The sequence below is a fragment of the Scyliorhinus canicula genome, chromosome 12 (genome assembly GCF_902713615.1).
Source record: "Scyliorhinus canicula chromosome 12, sScyCan1.1, whole genome shotgun sequence".
Taxonomy (NCBI): Eukaryota; Metazoa; Chordata; class Chondrichthyes; order Carcharhiniformes; family Scyliorhinidae; genus Scyliorhinus; species Scyliorhinus canicula.
This window is the reverse complement of record NC_052157.1, coordinates 102807816-102829668: the sequence shown is the minus strand read 5'-3', so window position 1 is coordinate 102829668 and position 21853 is coordinate 102807816. Positions and strand designations below refer to the sequence as shown.

Here is a 21853-nt window from a genome sequence, read left to right as displayed (position 1 = left end):
AACTATTTTGCTCAGGTTGCACGAGTGTGTCTGCCCCCGATTTCACTTCCAAGGTGGAAATTATGCAATGGATTCCATTAATGGTTGTGGCCTTCAGCAGTGAGTGGTGTTTGATTATGTATGTCTGTTAGTTGTTCACTCAATGCTATTGAGTCAAGCTGACTGCAAAACTGAAAGAAGCAGCTGGAAGCCTGCGATCAGGCATTGTAAATAAAACTCCTGTTCAGACACGGTAACTGGTGTGTCATCTTTGCATATCCCCAAGGCATGAAACACAAATGGGGGGGGGGGCATTCAAAACCTCTGCCATGGAATGAGTAAACACTACTCTGCATGGGGCAGCACGGTAGCACAAGTGGATAGCACTGTGATTTCACAGCACCAGGGTCCCAGGTTCGATTCCCCGCTAGGTCACTGTCTGTGCGGAGTCTGCACGTTCTCCCCATGTCTGCGTGGGTTTCCTCCGGGTGCTCCGGTTTCCTCCCACAGTCCAAAGACGTGCAGGTTAGGTGGGTTGGCCATGATAAATTGCCCTTAGTGACCAAAAAGGTTAGGAGGGGTTTTTGGGTTACGGGGATAGGGTGGAACTGAGGGCTTAAGTGGGTCGGTGCAGACTCGATGGGCAAATGGCCTCCTTCTACACTGTATGTTCTACGTACCTCACAAACTGGACGTAAAGCTGAATGTAATGAAATAAATTCATAATTGGGACTAAATTGGGTGGGTTTGTGTCCAGTGGTTGGAAAGTGAAACTTGCCATCACAGGGAGTGGTTAGAGCAAATAACAGAGGGAGAAAGGAACAAAATGGAGTGTTGACGTGGTTAAGTGAGTAACCTGGTGAGGAGCATAAACACTGGCTTGGATATGTTGGGCTTAGTGACCTGTATCTGCCCTGTAATTCCCAAGAACATTACCAGCTGAGCCATGTGGAGCAATAAGGGGAAAGAAAATCCAACCAGGGTGGCAGAGTGGCTAGCACAGCGCCAGGGACCTGGGCTCAATTCCAGCCTTGGGTGACTGTCAGTGATCACAGAATCCTTCTGCAGTTTGCAGTTTCTCCCAGTGTCTGCGTAGGTGCCCTCCAGGTGAATTGGCCATGATAAGTTGCCTCTTAATGTTTAAAGATGTACAGGGTAGTTGGGGTTACAGATTTACAAGGATAGGGTGAAGGAATCAGCCTATGTCGGTGCTCTGAAGGTCGATGCAGACTCGATGGGCTGAATGGCCCCCTTCTGCACTGTAGGGATTCTATGAATTCTAAAAGCAAAGTTGTTGAGTGGAACCCAGGAAAAAACATACCTTTCCAGGTGAATTGTACAGAAGAATATATGCAATTGTAGCAGAAGTAGATTGTATGGCCAGCCATGGGCAGCGCAGTGGAACACTGGTTAGCGTGGCTCCTTCATCCCGCCAGGTTTGATTCCAGCCTTGCTAACTAACTGTGTGGAGGTTGCATGTTCTCTCTGTGAGTTTCCTCCAGGTGCTGCAGTTTCTTCCCGCAGTCTCAAAGATGTCCAGGTTAGATGAATTGGCCAAAATCAATTGCTCCTTGGTGTCCGAAGATGTGAAGGTTTAGAGGAGATGTACGAGGCAAGTTTTTTTACACAGTGGGTGCCTGGAACTCGCTGCGGAGGAGGTGGCGGAAGCAGGGACGATAGTGACATTTAAGGGGCATCTTGACAAATACAAAAATAGGATGGGAAAAGCAGGATGCGGACCCAGGAGGTGTAGAAGATTTTAGTTTAGATGGGCAGCATGGTCGGCACGGGCTTGGAGGGCCGAAGGGCCTGTTCCTGTGCTGTAGTTTTCTTTGTTCTTTGTTCTTTAAGGTTAGGTCAGGCTACGGGGATAGGTTGGGGGAGTGGACCTGGGTAGGGAGCTCTTTCAGAGGGTCGATACAGACTCGGTGGGCTGAACGGCCTCCTGCACTGTAAGGATTCTGTGATTGAAACTTCTGTCATTCAGTAATCTTGGGCTTCAACTCCATTTTCCCGCCTGCTTGCGATATCCCTGGAGCCCGTGAGACACCAAAAATCTTCAATATATTCAACAGTGGAGCATCCACAACCCTGTGGTGTAGAGAATTCCAAAGACACTTTGAGTGAAGCAATTTCTCCTAATCTCAGTCTTAAATGATTGGCCCCTTATCCTGAGACTGCGTTCCTGTGTTCTAGATTCTCCAATAAATGGAAACGATCTCTCAGCATCCCCCCTCCCCCATCGAATCCCTTCAGAATTCTCCGTCAGTGAGATCATCGCTCGTTCTTCTGAACTTTAAAAAAAATAAATTTGGAGTACCCAAATCTTTTTTCCAATTTGGGGGCAATTTAGCGTGGCCAATCCACCTACCCTTGCACAGCTTTAGGTTGTGGGGGTAAAACTGTGAAATGTGCAAACTCCACACAGGCAGTGACCTGGGGCCGGGATCGAACCTGGTCCTTGGCATCGTGAGGCATCAGTGCTAACCACTGAGCCCTGTCATTCTTCTGAACTCCAGAGAATATAGACCCAATTTACTCAGCCTCTCATCCCAGGGACCAATTTGGTGAACCTCCTCTGTACTGCCTCCAATGCAGGTATATCCTCCCTAACAGATAGAACATCTGCTCAGCAGTGTAAAATATTTAAACATTGGACAAACAAAAGAATATTTTGAGCGAGAGTAAATGGGTTGAGAAGAAGGATAGATTTCCATTGACGAAGAAAAATAGGTCAATTTAAAATGTTGCGTCGAAAATTAAAATTCTTTAATAGGACAGGAGGAATGTGAAAAGTAAAGAAAGGAACAATAAAACACCCGGGCTGAGAGAAGATTTACAGTCAACACTAAGAGTAATAGCGTGAAAAGCAAGAAAGAGGACTGGGTCACTGAGGGACTGCAAGAATTCTGTTATGACAATGGAAGAGATGCGGAGATCATGAAATGTTTTTCCCCTGGTATTAGAGTTCAGTGTTGGACAGGTTACAGGAGTATGAGAAGAGAATATGGATGTGTATGACATTCTTATAATCACAGTGTGACCGGATTAAATGGGCAGTTTCTTCTTAAATATGGGGATGTAGGAATTTATAATGGAAAAGATGGCAAGCTTTTACTATCTCCCATCTATGCCATCTGTGGATAAATGGAATATTAACTTATCACTAAAGTGCAGACTGCAATGGCAGGGAAACCCAGACAGTCTGAGTGGGATGTCAGATTGCCAACTATCTGATAGATTGCAAACTATCTTGATTATTGTGTTGTGCATGAAAGGATTTTTATTTTTCCATTCTTATTTGAAATGGGATAAATGGATGGGAACGGCCTTTGTAAGGGTGACCTCTGGCACTATACACAAGCAAGTTATTTGGCTGGGCAAACTGAAATTGCTTTTTTGAAAGGAGTGCGATCACCATCTTTGTAATTGGGGAACACTGGAAACGACAATTGGTTTAAAGGGAAAAGTCTGTTTGAAAGGATTTGTTTGTGTTGTACAAAGCATGCTTCCTGTTCCACTGGAGTGGCTCCTGTTAAAATGGATTGGAGTCATGGAGGATGTAGCTGGTTCCACTAAGTCACGAATGTACAAGAATGACCTTGTAGGAGAGGCAGGTGACTGCCATCATAGGGCTTATTGAAACATCTGCAGGTTTCCTTTAAGTATCAAGCAGTTAATTGTAAATCTATATGAAATATCTAATTGAAATTGAAAATATAGATAATCCGTAAAGGAAAGTGCTTTCCACACTCTGTTCCCCCTTTACTTATTACAGCTGGCAATCTGTCAAGCCTTCTCAAACTCGCCTCATGTTTGATATTCTTTTCAGGGAACTAACATCGCAGCTGGGAAAGCGATGGGCATCGTCGTAGCCACAGGGGTCAGCACCGAGATTGGCAAGATTCGAAACCAGATGGCGGCCACGGTGAATGAGAAGACACCCCTACAGCAGAAACTCGACGAGTTTGGGCAGCAACTGTCAAAGGTCATATCCCTCATCTGTGTGGCTGTGTGGGTCATCAACATTGGGCACTTCAATGACCCTGTCCATGGTGGCTCCTGGGTTCGTGGCGCTATCTACTACTTCAAAATCGCAGTGGCACTGGCTGTGGCTGCCATTCCCGAGGGGCTTCCCGCCGTCATTACCACCTGTCTAGCTCTAGGGACCAGGCGCATGGCGAAGAAGAATGCCATTGTGAGGAGCCTTCCTTCAGTGGAAACCTTGGGCTGCACATCAATCATCTGCTCTGACAAGACTGGTACACTCACCACCAATCAGATGTCTGTTTGCAAGGTAAGCGGGCCAACTACGAAAGGTTATGGCTGGCACATCCAGCAGGCTTCAGGGTTATTATTGAGTGGTTGCTCACAACTGAGAGATACATGTTAGATCTTTGGCTTTTCAGCGCAGACCTAATAGCTACAACAAAATATCCTGCTGCAAACCTACTGTTTCTAATGTGGAGGACCGAGAGAGAAAAATGTATCCTTAATACCTATATTTGGCGTATCCTTATTCCATAACTCGGTTACAGAATTCTGGACTTTGATTTTAGGTGTCAACCATGAGTCAGTTGGTAGCACTCCACCTCTGAACGCTGAGTTCAAATCCCACCGTAGAGGCTTGAGTATAGAATCTAGGTTAACTCTTCAGTGCTGTACTGAGGGCGTGCAGCACTATCAGTCGTGCTGTCCCTCGGGTGAGACTTTAACTGAAGGCTCCATTTGCCCTCGCGAGTCTACATAAAAAGATTCCCATGGCACTATTCAGAGTAGGAGCGTTCTCCCAATAGTTATCCAGTCAGCAGTCAACACGACCAAAACCAGATGGATTGGTCATCTTTTGCATTGTTTGTGGGAGCGAGCTCTAACAATCAGCTGCTGTGTTTCTGTGTGATATGACAGTGACTATACTGCAAACGTACTTCATAGATTGTGTCGTGACATGGGATGCCTTGGGATTGTGAAAAACTCTATGTAGGTATACATTTGTTCTTGCATTGAATACAACAGGGTCATGACACAAGGCAGTTAGATTACTATAACCTTCTAGTGGCGTTGATTCATTCGAGTAACATAAGGTCCGTAGTATAGGACTCTAGCAAGGATGAAGAGAGCAGGAGAGATGATGAGTTAATTAGGACATGGTTTGGCGAGGGCAAGTTTGGTTCTAAAACTCTGGGAATGATGTCAACTTCTGGGTAAGAAGTTCCAAGGTTTGGAGTCATGAATTTGAGTGTGAGGTGGTGCTATGAGTCCTAACCCCAAACAATGAAAATGTGGAGGACTTGCTATGTGTAAATTGACCACTGAGATTGATGTTTGGAGGCCAAAGGGAAACAAAAGAAGGAATTTCTGCTGGCTGATCAGTTTATCATTACATGTTCTGATCAATTGAACTTTCTTATCATTCTTCTGTCTTATGGGTGCTTTGTGGTGGATCGTGTATAGAATTTCAAGGTTGCAAAAACATTGATGCTTGTCTGTAAACTATTTCAGCAAACGTTAAATCAGATGGAACAGCCTTGATCTGATTAATTAATTCGCTGTTGCAGAATAAACATTTATTTTGTCAGAGCTACTTGTCACTGGAACCAGCCTCATCCCCAGCCAGGAGCTCCTTTGGAATAAATAATCAAAGTCGTTCTAATGTTGGGCCTAGTAATCCAGACGAATAATTCAGGAAGTGTTTTCTTCACACAAGGATTGGTGCTAGGACTGATGATTTACCATTATTTTTGCAAATGGTAAGAATTTTGAATCTGAGATCTAACTTTAAAATTGGCAGCTAACACCACATTGGGAGATATAGATAATACTGAAGATGACTGACAGGGTACAGGAACACATCAGTAAACTTACAGCAAATGGTAAAATTATTTCAATGAGTGTGAGATGATGTATTTTGGTCAGAAGAATAAGAAAGTCACATGTTCCTTGGAAAACAAAGCTCTATAGGGGTAGGTGAGCAAAGGGATCTACGGTTTGCAAACCATTGAAATTAGAAATGCAAACTAACGAGCATAAAAACAAAGTTTTCTTTCTAAAGCTCTCTATTAGAAAAAGGATATAGAGGCAATAGAGAAAGTTGAAAAGATTGACAAAGATGATATGAGAACTGAGGGTATAACTTTCAGGAAATTCTCAACAGACAAATACTCTAGACTCTAGAAAAGAAAAGGCTGATGGGCCACCTAATTTGGGGGGGGGGGGTCTATGAAACATTATGAAGCATTAATATAAAGAAAGGGATGGTATTTTTTCCTTTGAGGTAGGTGTGGAATCATACCATTTCCCCAATATCATGACATCACCTGCTAGCAGTACCTACTCAGGTTATTTTCATGGTGGGGTGGTTGGGACAGGCTGGAGTTTGGCCCCTCCGAATGAGATGGGAACTGAGGTGGGAGAATGCCAGGATGAACAGTTGAGGTCTGCCTCCATTCTCTGGGACATCAGCCCAGTTCTGCACTCGAGCGTTGGGCATCGTGGCCCTCACTTTTCACACCCATGACCCCACTCGTACCCCCTCCATGATCCCCGTCTCCTCCCATGTTCACTCACTCACTATCCACTATGGACAGAACTTGTGAGCCCTATAATAACATTGAGAAGTCTTTTAGATGATCATGAAACTTCAAAATCAATAAACAGCCATTCAAGCTCCACTTGAAAAATGTTTAATTCTGTTAACTGACTTCAAAAAGTATAATCCATTTGGGAGCACACAGAACTGGTAATCCAAACTGAAAACAGTTCTCTTGACAGGTGTGTCAACAATCACTGCTGAGTTGAATCCTTCAGTAGAGTTTAGAACCTAGGCAAGCATTCACAATAACATTCCAGTGGATAACTGTGCCAACAAAACCTCCAGAGCTGAGCACATTTAAGTATCAAACCAGATGGCCATCTGTTCCATTGATTCAAAGGTTAACAGATGGCAGTCAAGCAATGAAAAGGTCAAAGAACAGGGTACGATCGACACACTTAAGTCGATCTTAATATCGATCAAAGCAGAAGAACACTTTATCTACTGGGTAAATTAATTTAATGCATTTGAACACTTTTATAATTCTGGTCAATCTAATGGTTACTTTCCTCAAAGAAAATCCTAAACAAAGCCTAATGGCCGTTAAATGGCTACAGGACGAGTCCGCCAGGTGGGGGTGGGCTCGCAGCCAACATTTACACCAGAGACAAGGGGACTTTGCCTCCATTGTAAAACCCCAGCCAATATGATTGAATTTTATCTTGCAGCAGCCTCAATAGCTACACAGTTGTATCAAAACACTTGGTTAAGATAGAAGCACCCTCGAGACAATTCGGAATGAGCAGTAAATCCAGCGTTGCCACCTGAGAATGTAAAAAATGTAATTTAAATGCACAAATAAACTTTGGTGGTCTCAAATTTTAAACCATAGCATCTCCTTCCCCTTTAGATAGAGCAACGGAAAATCAGTTCTGTCAATTTGGCATTGTTATCATTTCTATTTTAGTGTTGCTTTGGCCCAGCAGGTAGCAGTGTGTGACGTCCCACTGTAGGATTTGAGGACACAAACTAGGCTGACAATATGAAGACAGTGTCATATTTTAAGAGATCCCAGCCTGAAGATAGGATGTCAAATGGGGCGGCATGATGGCACAGTGGTTAGCGCTGCTGTCTCACAGCTCTATGGACCCGGGTTGAATTCCGGCCTCGGGTGACTGTGTGGAGTTTGCACTTTTCCGCCGTGTCTGCGTGGGTTTCCTCCGGATGCTCCGGTTTCCTCCCATGGTCCAATCATGTGCAGGTTAGGTGGATTGGCCATGCTAAATTCCCTTAGTGTCCCATAAAGTTATGTGGGGTTACGGGGATAGGGTGGAGGAGTGGGCTTGGGTAGGGTGCGCTTTCCAAGGGCCAGTGCAGACCCAATGGGCCGAATGGCTGATGTGGATGTTAAAGATTTCACAGCCCGGTTCAGAGGTGGAAAGTGTGCTCTCCTGGTTCCCAGGCTAACGCATCTCTGTCAGTCAACGTAAGGAATGAACTGGGCATTCATCGTTTGTATGCTTCTGAAAAGAAAAGTTGCATATACATACAATACAATACATACAGATACATTCAATGCCTTTCACAACCTCAGGACATCTGAGGCACATCAGGCCCCTCACGATGCGCCACTTCTCCAGCTTCCACCCTAAACACATTAAAGAAGCCATCCCCTATGGACAAGCCCTCCGTATACACAGGATCTGCTCAGACGAGGAGGAGCGTAACAGACATCTACAGACGTTGAAAGATGCCCTCGTCCGAATGGGATATGGCGCTTGACTCATCGATCGACAGTTCCAACGTGCCACAGCAAAAAACCACACTGACCTCAGAAGACAAACAGGGGACACAACCGACAGAGGACATACCCTTCGTCGTCCAGTACTTTCCGGGAGCGGAGATTCTACGACATCTTCGCAGCCTTCAACACATCACTACTTTCCTTATAACAACCACGCAACCTTAAACAAACTATTGTTTGCAGCAAACTACCCAGCCTTCAGAACAGTGACCACGACACCACACAACCCTGCCATGGCAATCTCTGCAAGACATGCCAGATGATTGACATGAATACCACCATTACAGGTGAGAACACCACCCACCAGGTACGCGGTACATACTCGTGCGACTCGGCCAACGTTGTCTACCTCATACGCTGCAGGAAAGGATGTCCCGAAGCGTGGTACATTGGCGAGACCATGCAGATGCTGCGACAGTGAATGAACGGACATCGCGTGACAATCACCAGGCAGGAATGTTCCCTTCCAGTCGGGGAACACTTCAGCAGTAAAGGGCATTCAGCCTCTGATCGCCGGATAAGCGTTCTCCAAGACGGCCTTCAGGACGTTTGACAACACAGAATCGCCGAGCAGAAACTTATAGCCAAGTTCCGCACACGAGTGCAGCCTCAACTGGGACCTGGGATTCATGTTGCATTACATTCATCCCCCACCATCTGGCCTGGGCTTGCGAAATCCCCCCAACTGTCCTGAGACAATTCACACCTCTTTAACCTGGGGTTACCCCTATCTCTGGATCTGTAAAGACTTAATTACCTACAAATGCTCGCATTCTAAGCAATGTCTGGCATTTTTGAATTTGTCTATATATATGTTTCTGGAACAAACCTCTTCGTTCATCTGAGGAAGGAGCTGTGCTACGAAAGCTAGTGTTTGAAACAAACGTGTTGGACTTTAACCTGGTGCTGTAAGACTTCTTACTGCTCACCCCAGTCCAATGCCGGCATCTCTACATCAACAGTTTTTTCAATAGTTCAATGGAGACCCAAAGCGTTTTAGAGTTAATATTTTTTGTGTTAAGGGAGTTGAGGGCTGAGTGTTTGTTGTTCACATTGAATGTGCTTTGGGTGACTGCGGCTTCTGCACGTTGAATATGAGCTATGCTTTCTTAGGAGAGGAACCTCGCACTTAACTATTTGTTTCCTGTTGGTCAGGGTTAGATAATGTGGCCCCTGTATCTATTGAAATGACATTTCTGTCATAATCATTTAAGGGTTTGACCTGAAAATTTGTATACCTCTAAACCTCATGTCTTTCTGAAAGTCTCCCGCCTTCCCCCAACTGCCACTTAGCAGCAGAAATCAAGTGCGGTATGAGTAATAAAAAAAAAATGTCTCGGGTCTCAAAATGATATCGAGAAAGGCTGACGTCTGGCTCAGGTCTGAAAGTTCAACCTTCACAGCCATTTTTGATGCATCTTTATTGGAGCTCATTTGATCCACCTCCAACCAGCCGTTGGCATCAGTTCCTGCTTCTCAAAAAAAAAAACACCTAGTGACTAAGCTGAGAGAGCAAGATAAGATAGCAGAATGGTCGGCATGACTTGAGATTAAGCTAGAATATTAGGTGTGATTGACAGGCCGCAACCAATAAAGAGGTGGAGAATGAATTTGCCCTGTGGCGTGTGGTTAACAGTGCGTCAATGTCTAAAGTGTTTTGTACTTGGAGCAGAGCACTTGTTCCTAGCACTGTCTTTTAAGAACGGCAGAGCCTGGATTTTTAAAATGTCCTATGTTTGACCCCTGGGTGTTCCTTTACCCAGGTCGTTAAATCAACACTGGGTGATCTTCCCCTCATTCTGTGATCACTCGGTTCACTTGGCTGTTAATATTTGATGTGGGCTAACAATGGTCAAAACGCATTGCACTGTAAATGATGGGGAATGATGGTAAAAAATTGATCAGTCATAAAATTGGATGTTTGGTAAAAGAATGGGCATTGGTTGCATATTTAAACCACCACTAACCTCAGCTCCTTCAGCATTTACTTACAAGTTACATCAATATGACATAGCAAAAGGGCCAGAATAGGAGGGAGACCACTGCACAGCCAAATTACCATAGCAACCGGTAGGTTTGGAGCAACTGTCGCTGGCAATTATTGCCCACCTTTCGTCAGGTCTTCTTCAATGATTGTCTAGCAATGTAAGATGTCTGACACACTAGGTTAAAGTCCGACAGGTTTGTTTGGAATCACTAGCTTTTGGAGCGCAGCTCCCTCATCACTCACCTGATGTCGGAGCTGAGCTCCGAAAGCTAGTGATTCCAAACAAACCTGTTGGACTTTAACCTGGTGTTGTTAGACTTCTTACTGTGCCCACCCGACGGCATCTGCACATCATGTCTAACAATTGTCTGATACAATTGAGTGGTTTGTTCAGAGGGCAGTACTGAGGGTGCAGCAGACTGGCTTCACCTACAGGCCAGACGGAGTAAGGACAGCAGGTTCCCTTTCCTGAAGGGCACCAGCAAACCTGGTAGGTTTCAGAACACCTGGATTTAAATTCTCAAAGAGCCATGGTGACATTTGTACACATTCAGGTGGAACTAATCCAGTAACGTGACCATAGTGCTGCTGTAACCCATCACTATTGGTTTGAAGCTTGTGGTTCAGAATGAATGCATGATCGTGAAATCCCCAAATAGACCTAATTAACACATGACAAAACAATCCTGGGGAGGACCTAATATAAAAGTGACCAAAGAAATCTATGAGGGCGGGGGGGGGGGGGGGAGAAATAGGGTTGTCACAATTTGACAAAACTAGGGCAACCAAAAGTCGTGATACAGGCAGGAAGTGCGGTGAAGATATTCGCTCTAGATACACAGACTGGGAGAGGCAATGAGATGGGGGATTCACCCCGTTTTGAATATTTTCTCTTTTTAAATTTGGAGTACCCAATTATTTTATATTCTTTTCCAATTAAGGGGCAATTTAGCGTGGCCAATCCACCCAGCCTGCACATATTTGGGTTGTGGGGGTGAGACCCATGCAGACACGAGGAGGTGGTGCAAACTCCACACAGTGACCCGGGGCCGGGATCGAACCCGAGTCCGCGGCGCATGAGGCAGCAGTGCTAACCACTGCGACACTGTGCTGCCCTCATTTTGAGTAATTTGAGTATTATTATTTTGATGTTTGTAGCTAGATGATTCATTGTGATTCGGCGTGTTGCCAACTTAATGGAATGCTCATCTTCTCAAAGGGTCTTCTCAAAGGGTCTTTGCCAGGGGATGTAGGTGAGATTTACAAAGTCAATTTTGCTTCACTGGTAACAGTGATTGTCATTGGTAAGACCTCGTATGGTGCGTGCTTTGAAGACATTGATATTCAGATTAATGCCATTCATGGCTGCAGTGTTCTTGCTGTACAGTGTTGGTTTAATACAGTTTATCGCCTTTTATCCCGCCCTCATTTTTTTTTCTAGCTCACTAAAGCTGGAAGACAGTAAATAAACTTTCTGATCCCAATGGCTCACTTTTCCTGCAAATCTCTTCCGTTTGGCAGTCTATGCTGCAGATTTTTGTAATTAACCCACCTTTAACAGTTTACTTTGGAGCAGAGTGGCTTCAAGTTCAATTTCCTTGCTGCAGTCAAGCAAGATAGGAAAGTTGAGGGATGAATCATAGAACCTTTACAGCACAGAAGGAGGCCTTTCAATCCATCGAGCCTGCACCGACCCTCCGAAAGAGATTGGCTCAGTTGATCATTAGCCACAAGTTTTGACTAATAGATTGTAATCTGTGGTCATGTGAGCTTCTTTCCTTCCTGTTCTGTAGCTAATAACACTCCATAATCTCCCCTGTCCCGCCTTCCAGTCCTGTTTCATTTGTGTAGTAGGTGCTGGGATCAGGTTTCTGCACAAATGCCATTCACCAACACTAAAAATGAAGGCTGCACATCACAGATGACATGTCGCATCTGTTGCTGAGGGTCCAGCTAAGTTGGGAGATCTCATTGTCGGAAATGGGGGCATCCAATCAAACACACCTCTGGGTCCTGTAAATAGCAAGGCGATAAATAGACCACTTGGTACAGAACCTGAATGTTGCTGAAAAGAGAGACATGCTGCTGGAACGTTTCACCTTGCACCCATCAGGACAAACGCAAGAATGCCAAATTTCAAACAACCGCAACAGTTTACAGTACAGATGAAAGGGCTGCTGATTGGTTGGCAAGTGATCTTTGGCCGAGGTGCTGCCATGGAGAAAGCAATGGGAAACTATAAGCTCATTAAGCTCCCAGTGTAAAGGTCTTTCCTGATGATTCCCTTATTTCCCCTCCCTTTACTTTTGCTGCTATCGTTTTGATCCATGGATGCTTAATGGACATGTGTCTTTAAGTCAATCAGCAGAGAGAATGAGAAATTCAAGAAGTTACAAGCGAGAAAATTCTGCTAGCTTTGGACAGAAAAACACACTTTTCAGCACCTGAGAGATGGGGTGGGATTCGGTTTATTGGTTGGCTGGTTGCCAATGAATTGGCCAAAAGGCTGTATTCTGCCCGGTAACAGGTGGGGATTGGATCCTGTCTGAGTGGGGTGATTTCCAGAAACCTAAGGAAAGCAGAGTTTTTTTTCCAGAAATGTGAGTTGCTATATTCCTGAAGCTGCAGAGACCTGAATGAATCTACAGTGAAACCTATTGCAGGCTGTAAACGAAGACCTGGATCTGAAAGCTTACTTAAGGAAGGTCTGCTTAAAGACAACTATCGGAGACAAAAATCTTTTTATTTTTACTTATTATTTTCATCCTTCTCCTACTCTCTGTTTGCCTGTCTTGTGTGTGTGTATAGAGGGTGGGGGAAAGTTAAAGTGGAGGATTAGGAATTAGATCATAATCAACCAGTTGTATTTGCTGCATATTTCATTATAGTATTTGTTGTTGATTTAAAAAAAAAAGAATTGTGTTTAAATTTACAAACCTGGTGAATTAAATTATTAGACAGCCAAAGACTTTAGGTATTTTTCAAGAATTATTCATTAATTCAATTGTGTTGCGACTCTGGGTCAAGTGGGACTGGAATTGACCGCACATTAGCCCAGAGTGTCGTAACACTGGGTCATTAAAAAAAGCCTTGAGGCTTTTGTTTACAGAGAATGGGACCCTGTGTTTGACTGTAAATGTCACTTCTAAGCAAGGTGAATGATCCACATTATGAGCTCATTGATTATCTTAAGTTGGTTGTTAGTGTAGCTTTTAGAGCACTCGGGATTGTTCGGCAAGTGCTGCCCAATCAGAGAATCACATCTAACAGTCATGTCATAGCTAGAAATCCCTTTTTGCTGAGACCCTATGCAGATGATCTCTGTTCTTCTTTAAAATAATGCCATGTTATCTGAGAGCAAAGATGGGCTCTTAGTTTGACATTTCACCCAAAAGGTGGCACCGCAATAGAGCAGCATTCCCTCAGTGCTGCACTCGGAGCGCCAACCTGGATTATGTACTTAAGATTCTTTAATGTCTCTTGAACCCACAACTTGCCAACTCTGAGGCAGATGTAACCTGGCAAGAGTTCTCTTGGCAAGTGAAAGAGGACAGCTGTAAGGATTGGTGTGTCTGCAGGCATTTTGTCGTTGGCTTCCTCTTCTAAATGTAGAGCAATGTGGAAGATGTTCACCTGTTGTTACTATCCCAGTCTTTACAACAATGTTCTTTGCTGAATATTGAAATCCCCTGTGACACCTGGGCCGTTCCACTCGGGGACTTGTTGTTCGCCCACAAGGAGACACAGAGAGACAATAGCTATAGAGGCATCTTTGGAAGGCCGCGGTCTTTCTGGAAGGTGAGTCCGTGCTTGCCTGCGCTTGAATATCAGTGGTGGCAGGACGAGGTCTTTCAGTGGCTACTTAAGGGCCTCAGTTGGCCTCCGAGCTGAAAGTTCATTCTGTACCCTTCCGTTCAGTGTTTGACTTGGGAGAGACAAGGTGGTGGAGTCCCAATTCTGATCACTCCCTCCCTATCAATACCATCCCCCCACTGTGGAGTGGGGGGGGGGGGGGGGTGGCGAGGGAGGAATTAAGCTCCGCCTGTAGCCTGCAAGAAATGGAAATAACATTCTTTTTAATGTACACATCCGTACAAGGTTGAAGTGGAGTCGAGGTAACTTAATAGGATTTCTGTGTTGCAAACAAACTAGCACCTTATCTGTTAGAACCGGGCTTAGAGGGTTAAATTACAATTGCAGTCTGCATAAACCTGGTTTACATTCCCTTCGGCTTGAGGGTGATTTATTTGAGGTGTTTAAAATGATAAAGAAATTTCAATATTGTCGATAGAGAGACCATCTCCTCTAGTGGGAGAATCCAGAGCAAAGGGGCACAGTTTGACAATTGAAGCTTGGCCATCAGGAGAGAAATGAGAAAGCACTTTATTCACACAAAGTATGGTGGAAAACTAGAGCTCACTCCCTACAAAAGAATGGTTATTTCAAGAAAGGTCAATAGATTTTCATCGGGGAAATTATCAACCAACATGTAGCAAAGGCGAGTAAATTGTGTTGATATGCAGATCAGCCGTGAATTGTAAAAAAATATACTTTTATTAAGGTATTTGCTAAATTTTTATAACAATAACAAAAACAATGACATGGTAAAATAAACATTTCCCCACCCGACCCAATCTTCATACACCACAACCATCTAACACCTATCTCCCGCCCCCCCCCCCCCCCCCCCGGCCTTGGAATACTGCTTCTGCTGACATGTTAATTTTCCCCGAAAAAGTCGACGAACGGCTGCCACCTCCGAGAGAACCCCAACATTGACCCTCTTAAGGCAAACTTTATTTTCTCAAGACTGAGAAACCCAGTCATATCACTAACCCAGGTCTCGACACTCGGGGGGAGGGGGGGGGGGGGGGGGCTTTGAGTCCCTCCACATTAAAAGGATCCGTCCAATCAGCCGTGATCTGATTGAATAACGGAGCAGTCTCAAGGGGCTGAAGGGCCTTCTCTCATTCCTATGTCGTGACTGTTCAGTGGGAAGTTTTACGAGGGTCTGAGAGGAGTATTGTAAGAGTGATAATGACTCGTATTTTCAGCATTCAGGGCTCCCTCATCGTGTGGCTCGTTCACATTTAATTTTAGGCTGTTCTGCATTTTCTAACCCAGAGATCGACAGGACCATGGAAGAACACATGGGCGGCACGGTGACACAGTGGTTTGCACTGCTGCCTCACAACACCAGGGAACCGGGTTCAATTCCGACCTTGGGTCACTGTTTGCGTGGCGTTTGCACATTCTCCCTGTGTCTACGTGGGTTTACCCAGGTGCTCCGGTTTGTCCCATAATTCAAACATGTACGGGTTAGGTCCATTGGAAAGGCTAAATTGTTCCTAAGTGCGGTTCTGGCGATATGGTGGGGGATCGGGCCTAGGGTGGGTGCTCTTACTTTGGTGCCAACTCAATGGGCCGAGTGGCCTCCTTCCGCACTGTAGGGTTCTATTCTATTCTTACATAGGACAGGGTTTTTTGAGGGCAGAACGGTGGCACAGTGGTTAGCATTGCTGCCTACGGCACTGAGGACCCGGGTTCGAATCCCGGCCCTGGGTCACTGTTTCACCCCCACAACCCAAAAGATGTGCAGGATAGGTGGATTGGTCATGCTAAATTGCCCCTTATTTGGAAAACATTGGGCACTCTAAATTTATTTTTTAAAAAAGGACAGGGTTTTTTGGCCCCACCAAAAGTCATTGGACTTTTGGCTGGGCAGCTGAATCTCACACACCGAATTCTGCCATAGCGGGCCCAGAAAATCCCAGCCACGGTGTCTTCAAATACAACAGTCTCAGCACGGTGGGTGAGTATGGTTTAGAATCCGTGAGTTTTTGCATGTAGTGATTTACAGAGAGAGTATGATGTGTTTTTCCTACCTGAATCGAATGCTGGCAGCAAGAGCAGCGTTGGCCGAGGCCTAGGCCAGGCTTGCTGCTTGTCCTGTTGGTTTGAGAGTATTCAGGAAATCTCGAGACTCAGCATTGGCAGCAGAATTTGCCAAAGCACGACACTGCGAAAGAGAAGCCGGATACGTAACTGATGGTTCACTGTGCCTCACCTTTATGTAGTCAATGAATTCAACAAAATAAAACTCCCTCCAGGGGTTAGACTCGATATAAATGAAACTAAACACGGTGTTAAATAAACTGATACCAATTTGAAACTTCAATTCACATGAGGCAACGGGTAAAGGGCCTGCTGTGTTCATTCAATGCAATTCTCTGGAGGTTAAAGACATTTGTTTGCTTTTCATTTCTTACCTGAACTGTCATCTCATTGTTCACGACATTTAAGAACATTTAAAAAAGGAACAGGAGTGGATCAGACAGCCCTGCAAGTTTGTCCTGCCATTCAGTAAGGTAATGGCTGACCTTCGATGTCAACATCACTCACCCTGTCCTATCCCCATATTCCTTAATTCCTGAAAAGTGCCCAAAAATCTATTGATCTCAACCTTGAGTGTATTCAATGACTGAGCAGCCCGAGACCTCTGTGGTAGAGAATTCCAAAGATTCTCAACCCTCTGGTTGAAGAAATCTCATTGTATCTCGGTCTTAAATGGTGATGCCCTCATCCAGATACCACACCCCCTTCTAGACTCCCCAGCCGGGGGAAACAACCTCTCAGCATCGACCTGGTCAGACCTTCCAAGGATTTTAAATATTTCAATGGTCATCCCTTAATTTTCCAAACTCCAGAGAATATCTGGCTAATTTAGTCAATCTCTCCTGATAGGACAACCCTCTTGCCCCAGTGATCTTTCCTGGCACACTCTTTAGAGCAAGTTTATCCTTCCTTGGGTACACAGCACTCAGTATTGTCTTACCAAAGCCCTACATAATTGCAATTGTACGCCAATCTTCTTGCAATAAAAGTTCATGTATTATTTACCTTCCTAATTGCTTGCCACACATGTATGTTAACTTTCTGTGAATTGTGCACAGGACAAATCCGTCTGAATTCCAGCATGTCGTCATTCACCATTTTACAAAAAAAAGAATTCTGCTCTTCTATTCTTCCCGCCAATGGATGAAATGGAAATTTTGCAGTTTCCCACATGGTAACTCCGTCTCCCAATGCTTGCCCACTGACTTATTTGTATTTGTTAGTGGCTGCGCCTCTTCATAACTTACTTTCTAGCCTGGATTCATCTCCTCAGCAAACCTGGATACTCTCAGTCCCCACATGCGAGCCATTCACATACATTCTAAAAAGCTGAGGCCCAACCATGGATCCTTGCAGCATCAACTCATTGCAACCTTCTGCCTCTGAGATTATCCACTTATTCATACTCGGTTAACCTATCCTCAGTCCATGCTAATATGTGAACTCCAATCCCATGTGACCTCACTTTGAATAGCAACCTCTAGCTGAATATCTTTTGAGAATCCAAATATATTTGTAAAACCCTGTTCTAGTACATCCAGGTTGCCTCCTATAGTTGGGGTTTCCTCCTTAACTGCCCTGCTAGTTCGTTATATACTCAAAAACATAATTCCCCTTTCAGAAAAAGGTGTGTACCGCCTGATTGTACCATGATTTTCTAGGTACCTTGTTACCACATTCCCAGTTTCCCAATGACTAATGTCAGGCTAACTAGTCTGCAGTTCCTGCTTTCTCTCCTTCCTCTCTTGAACAATGGGGTTACACTTTCTACCTTCCAATTTATGGAGACGATTATGGAATCTAGAGCATTCTGGAAGGTGAAAACCAATGCATGCACCATCTCTAGAGGCTAGAGATGTAAACCCCTAGGATGGAAGCAGAAACATTGTAGGCTTTTAGTCCCATTAATTTCTCCAGTACTGATGTTAATGACTCATTCTCATTAGATCCTTCGTTCCCTGCTATTTCTGGTTTGTTTCCTGTGTCTTCTACTGTGAAGGCAGAACAAAATATTTCTTCATTATCTCTGCCGCTTCCTTGTCTCTCATCATAATTTCTCCTGCCTCTGCTTCCAAGAAGTTTACTTCTCCAAAACACCCTGCCGTGTTTGCAAAATGTGCCCCTAGTAAAAGTGATGCTTACCTTTGATGTCCTTAAATCAGACCAATCAGGAGCAATGCAGAATGTGTTGATAACTGTTTGGGAGTTATCTTGGTTGGAACTGTGCCAGATAAACTGGATTGTGGAAATTGTAAACGGCAGATTCCCTGTGGAATACAGCACTTGTACCTTCAAACTATTAATGTGCAACCCTGCCTCAGAATAGAACACAGCTCAATGCCATCAATGACAAGAAATGTTTTTTTAATGAAGAGGGCACCCTTAAGACTAGCTACATAAAATAACCTACCTGTGACTATTGACACCATCTCTGCTCAGACATATTGCATTGCATAACTTTCTACTTCCAAACTACCGTACTCGGTCAAACAGCCTTCCCCGCTCCACCCACCCCATCCTCGCATCCAATATTTTTAATAAACAAGCAGCAAATCTGTTCAAAGAAAACACCATTTGTGTAATACCCCAATTATTTGTTCCCCCTGGGTTTCTTGCAGCAGTGTTCTGGAGAGTAAGCGTTAGTACCTGGGGTGCTGGCAACCACCTGTGATCAAGGAGTGGGAGGGGCCACAGGCTGGTGGCCCAAGGGCATATGTCGCTTTTCTTTTCTTTGATTTATTCCATCAGCGTCATACATCACTTGAGGAAGTTTATGTAGGAGTTTTCCTTCATGGAATCCCTCCGCACCCTGCATGGAATAATAGATTGAAAGATCACAACAAATGGTTGATTTTGTACAGTATGTAGCAATCCTGTTTATATTCCAAATTAAGTGGTTATGTCACTTGTTCCTTGTCTCCAGGACACTGCATGCAAGTTGCTACAGTTAAAATATTTATTTACTTTGGGAGTTTGCATTCAAAAGGGCAAGGCTTTCACAAAAGCTACTGTGTGTGTGGAACGAGAGCCTGAGGATGTTTTGCATCACTCTCACGAGGTGGCTGATTCATTTCCATACAACTTGATGTTGTCGTGTTGGATACTTTTAGACAATAAGTATATTTATCTGAATAGTGAGCCACTGCAATACACCAAAGAGTTAAATGGAAGGCACAACGACCCCTCAGTCACTGTCTGCAGGGAATATTAGAAAAAGTAATTCATTTGAAATGTATACCTTGCACCAGGGACAGAAGTAATTGCAACATTTTCAGTTCTTGTACTGACCAAGGTGAGGGTAGTTGTTGCTGAGGAGTGGGTACTGCGCACTAGAACCTGCGGGCACGGCCTCAGACTGAAGGGACAATCGTTTAAAACAGCTGAGGAGGAATTTCCCACTTTTGCGCACTTGGAATCATTCTACCCAACAGGTGGATGCTGCTGTTTATGCCCCACTCGAAGCTTCGTCTACCCCTCTTCACCTCGACCCGTCAGCATGCTTTCTGCACCACTCTCGTACTTGCTCTCGCTCCCCCTTTACGTATCAATGCTGTTTGCCCCAACTGCGCTTTGTGGCAGCGTGTTCCATTTCTAATTGCCCTTTGTGTGAAAGAGTTACTCCCTAATTCCTTACTGGTTTTGATTCTGTTGTGGAGTGTTGTGTGGGTGGAATATGTGCCACAAGGGGTAATGGAAATCAGGTACATGCTTTCCCCAAGGGGCTGGTGAGGTGGGGGGGGGGGGGGGGGGGGGGGGGTGTCAGAAGGATTGAAGGCTCTGGTGAACATTGACCAAACTGAATGGCCGAACATGCTCATAGGGCTGAATGGCCTCCTCCAGTTCCATAGTTGGACTTTGCGCAGTGCGTATTTGTGGAGTGGCTGAGATTGGCCATTCTGTATTCTGGGCAGCTCTGTGCTGGGGATTCACCATTGGCAGCAGGTTCGCAACTGGGAGGGCAGAGAGGAAACATTAATTTGGAAGAGGTAAAGATACAGGATGTGTAGCGTGAGCACTGGGGATTTGGGGTGGGATCATTCTGATTCTGGAGAGTTTTCTCTGGTTCAGGGGATTGTATCATATGAAAAGCAGGACTGATGTGTGACAATCTGGACTAGGGTGATTTCTGAACTAATTTTAGTGGTCGAGGTGGCACAGTGGGGAATTTACCAAATATTTTCCCAAGTTGACTTGTTTTTATATCTGTTGTCTCTCCCAGCACATCACAGGGTTTTGGGTGGCGTGGGGAGTCTAGGCAGCACCATTGCATGGGACGAACAGGGTGTTCAGTCCTGCCGATCAATGTTCATATATTTTGTTTATAATTGGGTGTCTTTTCAGTTTTGTAATTGCTATCAGTATCGATTGCAGTACCTGGATGGTAGAGAGTCAGACTCTCTTTACATACATATATAGTACATAGAACAGACAGTGCAGAAAGAGGTCATTCAGCCCATCGAGTCTGTACCGACCCACTTAAGCCCTCACTTCCACCCTATCCCCGTAACCCAATAACCCCTCCTATCCTTTTTGGTCACTAAAGGCAATTTATCATGGCCAATCCACTTAACCTGCACGTCTTTGGACTGTGGGAGGAAACCGGAGCACCTGGCGGAAACTCACAGACACGGGGAGAACGTGCAGACTCTGTACAGACACGGAGACCCAGCGGGGAATCGAACCTGGGACCCTGGCACTGTGAAGCCACAGTGCTATCCACATGTGCTACCTTGCTGCCCCTTTACAGTGGCTATATTTTTAGTTTTGTGATTCAGCAAGCCCCCTGCTCTTATTTCAGTGCCTGTCTTAGGCCATAAAACATGGGAGCAGATTAGGCCATTTGGCGCATCGAGTCTGCTCAACCATTCAATCATGGCTGATATGTTTCTCATCCCTATTCTCCTGCCTTCTCCCCATAACCCCTGATCACATTATTAATCATGAACCTATCTATCTCTCTCAAAAACACTCTGACGTGGCCTTTGCAGCCTTCTGCGGCACTGAGTTACTCCGATTCACCATAGAACATAGAACACTACAGCGCAGTACGGGCCCTTCGGCCCTCGATGTTGCGCCGACCTGTGAAACCATCTGAAGCCTATCTGACCTACACTATAGAACATAGAACTATAGAATATAGACCATCTTCTGGCTGAAGAAATTCCTCCTCACCTCTGTTTTAAAGGATTGTCCCTTCAGTCTGAGGCTGTGCCCTCCGGTTCTAGTCTCTCCTACCAATGGAAACACATTCTCCACATCCACTCTATCCAGGCCTCTCGGTATTATGTAAATTTTAATGAGATCCCCTTCATCCTTCTGAACTCTATCGAGTACAGACGCAGAGACCTCAACCACTCCTCATATATGACAAGTCATTCCTTGGATCATTCTTGTGAACCTCCTCTAGACCCTCTCCAAGGCCAGCACATCCATCCTCAGATACAGGGCCCACAACTGCTCACAATATTCCAAATGGGGTCTGACCTAAGCCTTATACAGCCTCAACAGTACATCCCTGCATTTGTATTCTAGTCTTGAATATGTTGACCAGATGCTTAAATGCTAATAATCTGACCGTTCAAAAGCGCTTGGCTTAGTGGTTAGCACTGCTGCATCACGGAGACGAGGACCTGGGTTCAACCCGGCCATTCTCCAC

The 21853-nt window shown here is 44.8% G+C and overlaps 1 protein-coding gene across 2 annotated transcripts in view; it reads left to right on the top strand.

Moving 5' to 3' along the window:
* Positions 1 to 21853, top strand: part of atp2a3 (ATPase sarcoplasmic/endoplasmic reticulum Ca2+ transporting 3) — a 310265-nt gene that overhangs the window by 158204 nt on the left and 130208 nt on the right. For both annotated transcript variants that reach the window (XM_038813618.1, XM_038813617.1), the window contains exon 8: positions 3812 to 4276. In XM_038813618.1, coding sequence (XP_038669546.1) covers positions 3812 to 4276 — 465 coding nt within the window. The remainder of the gene's footprint in view (positions 1 to 3811; positions 4277 to 21853) is intronic.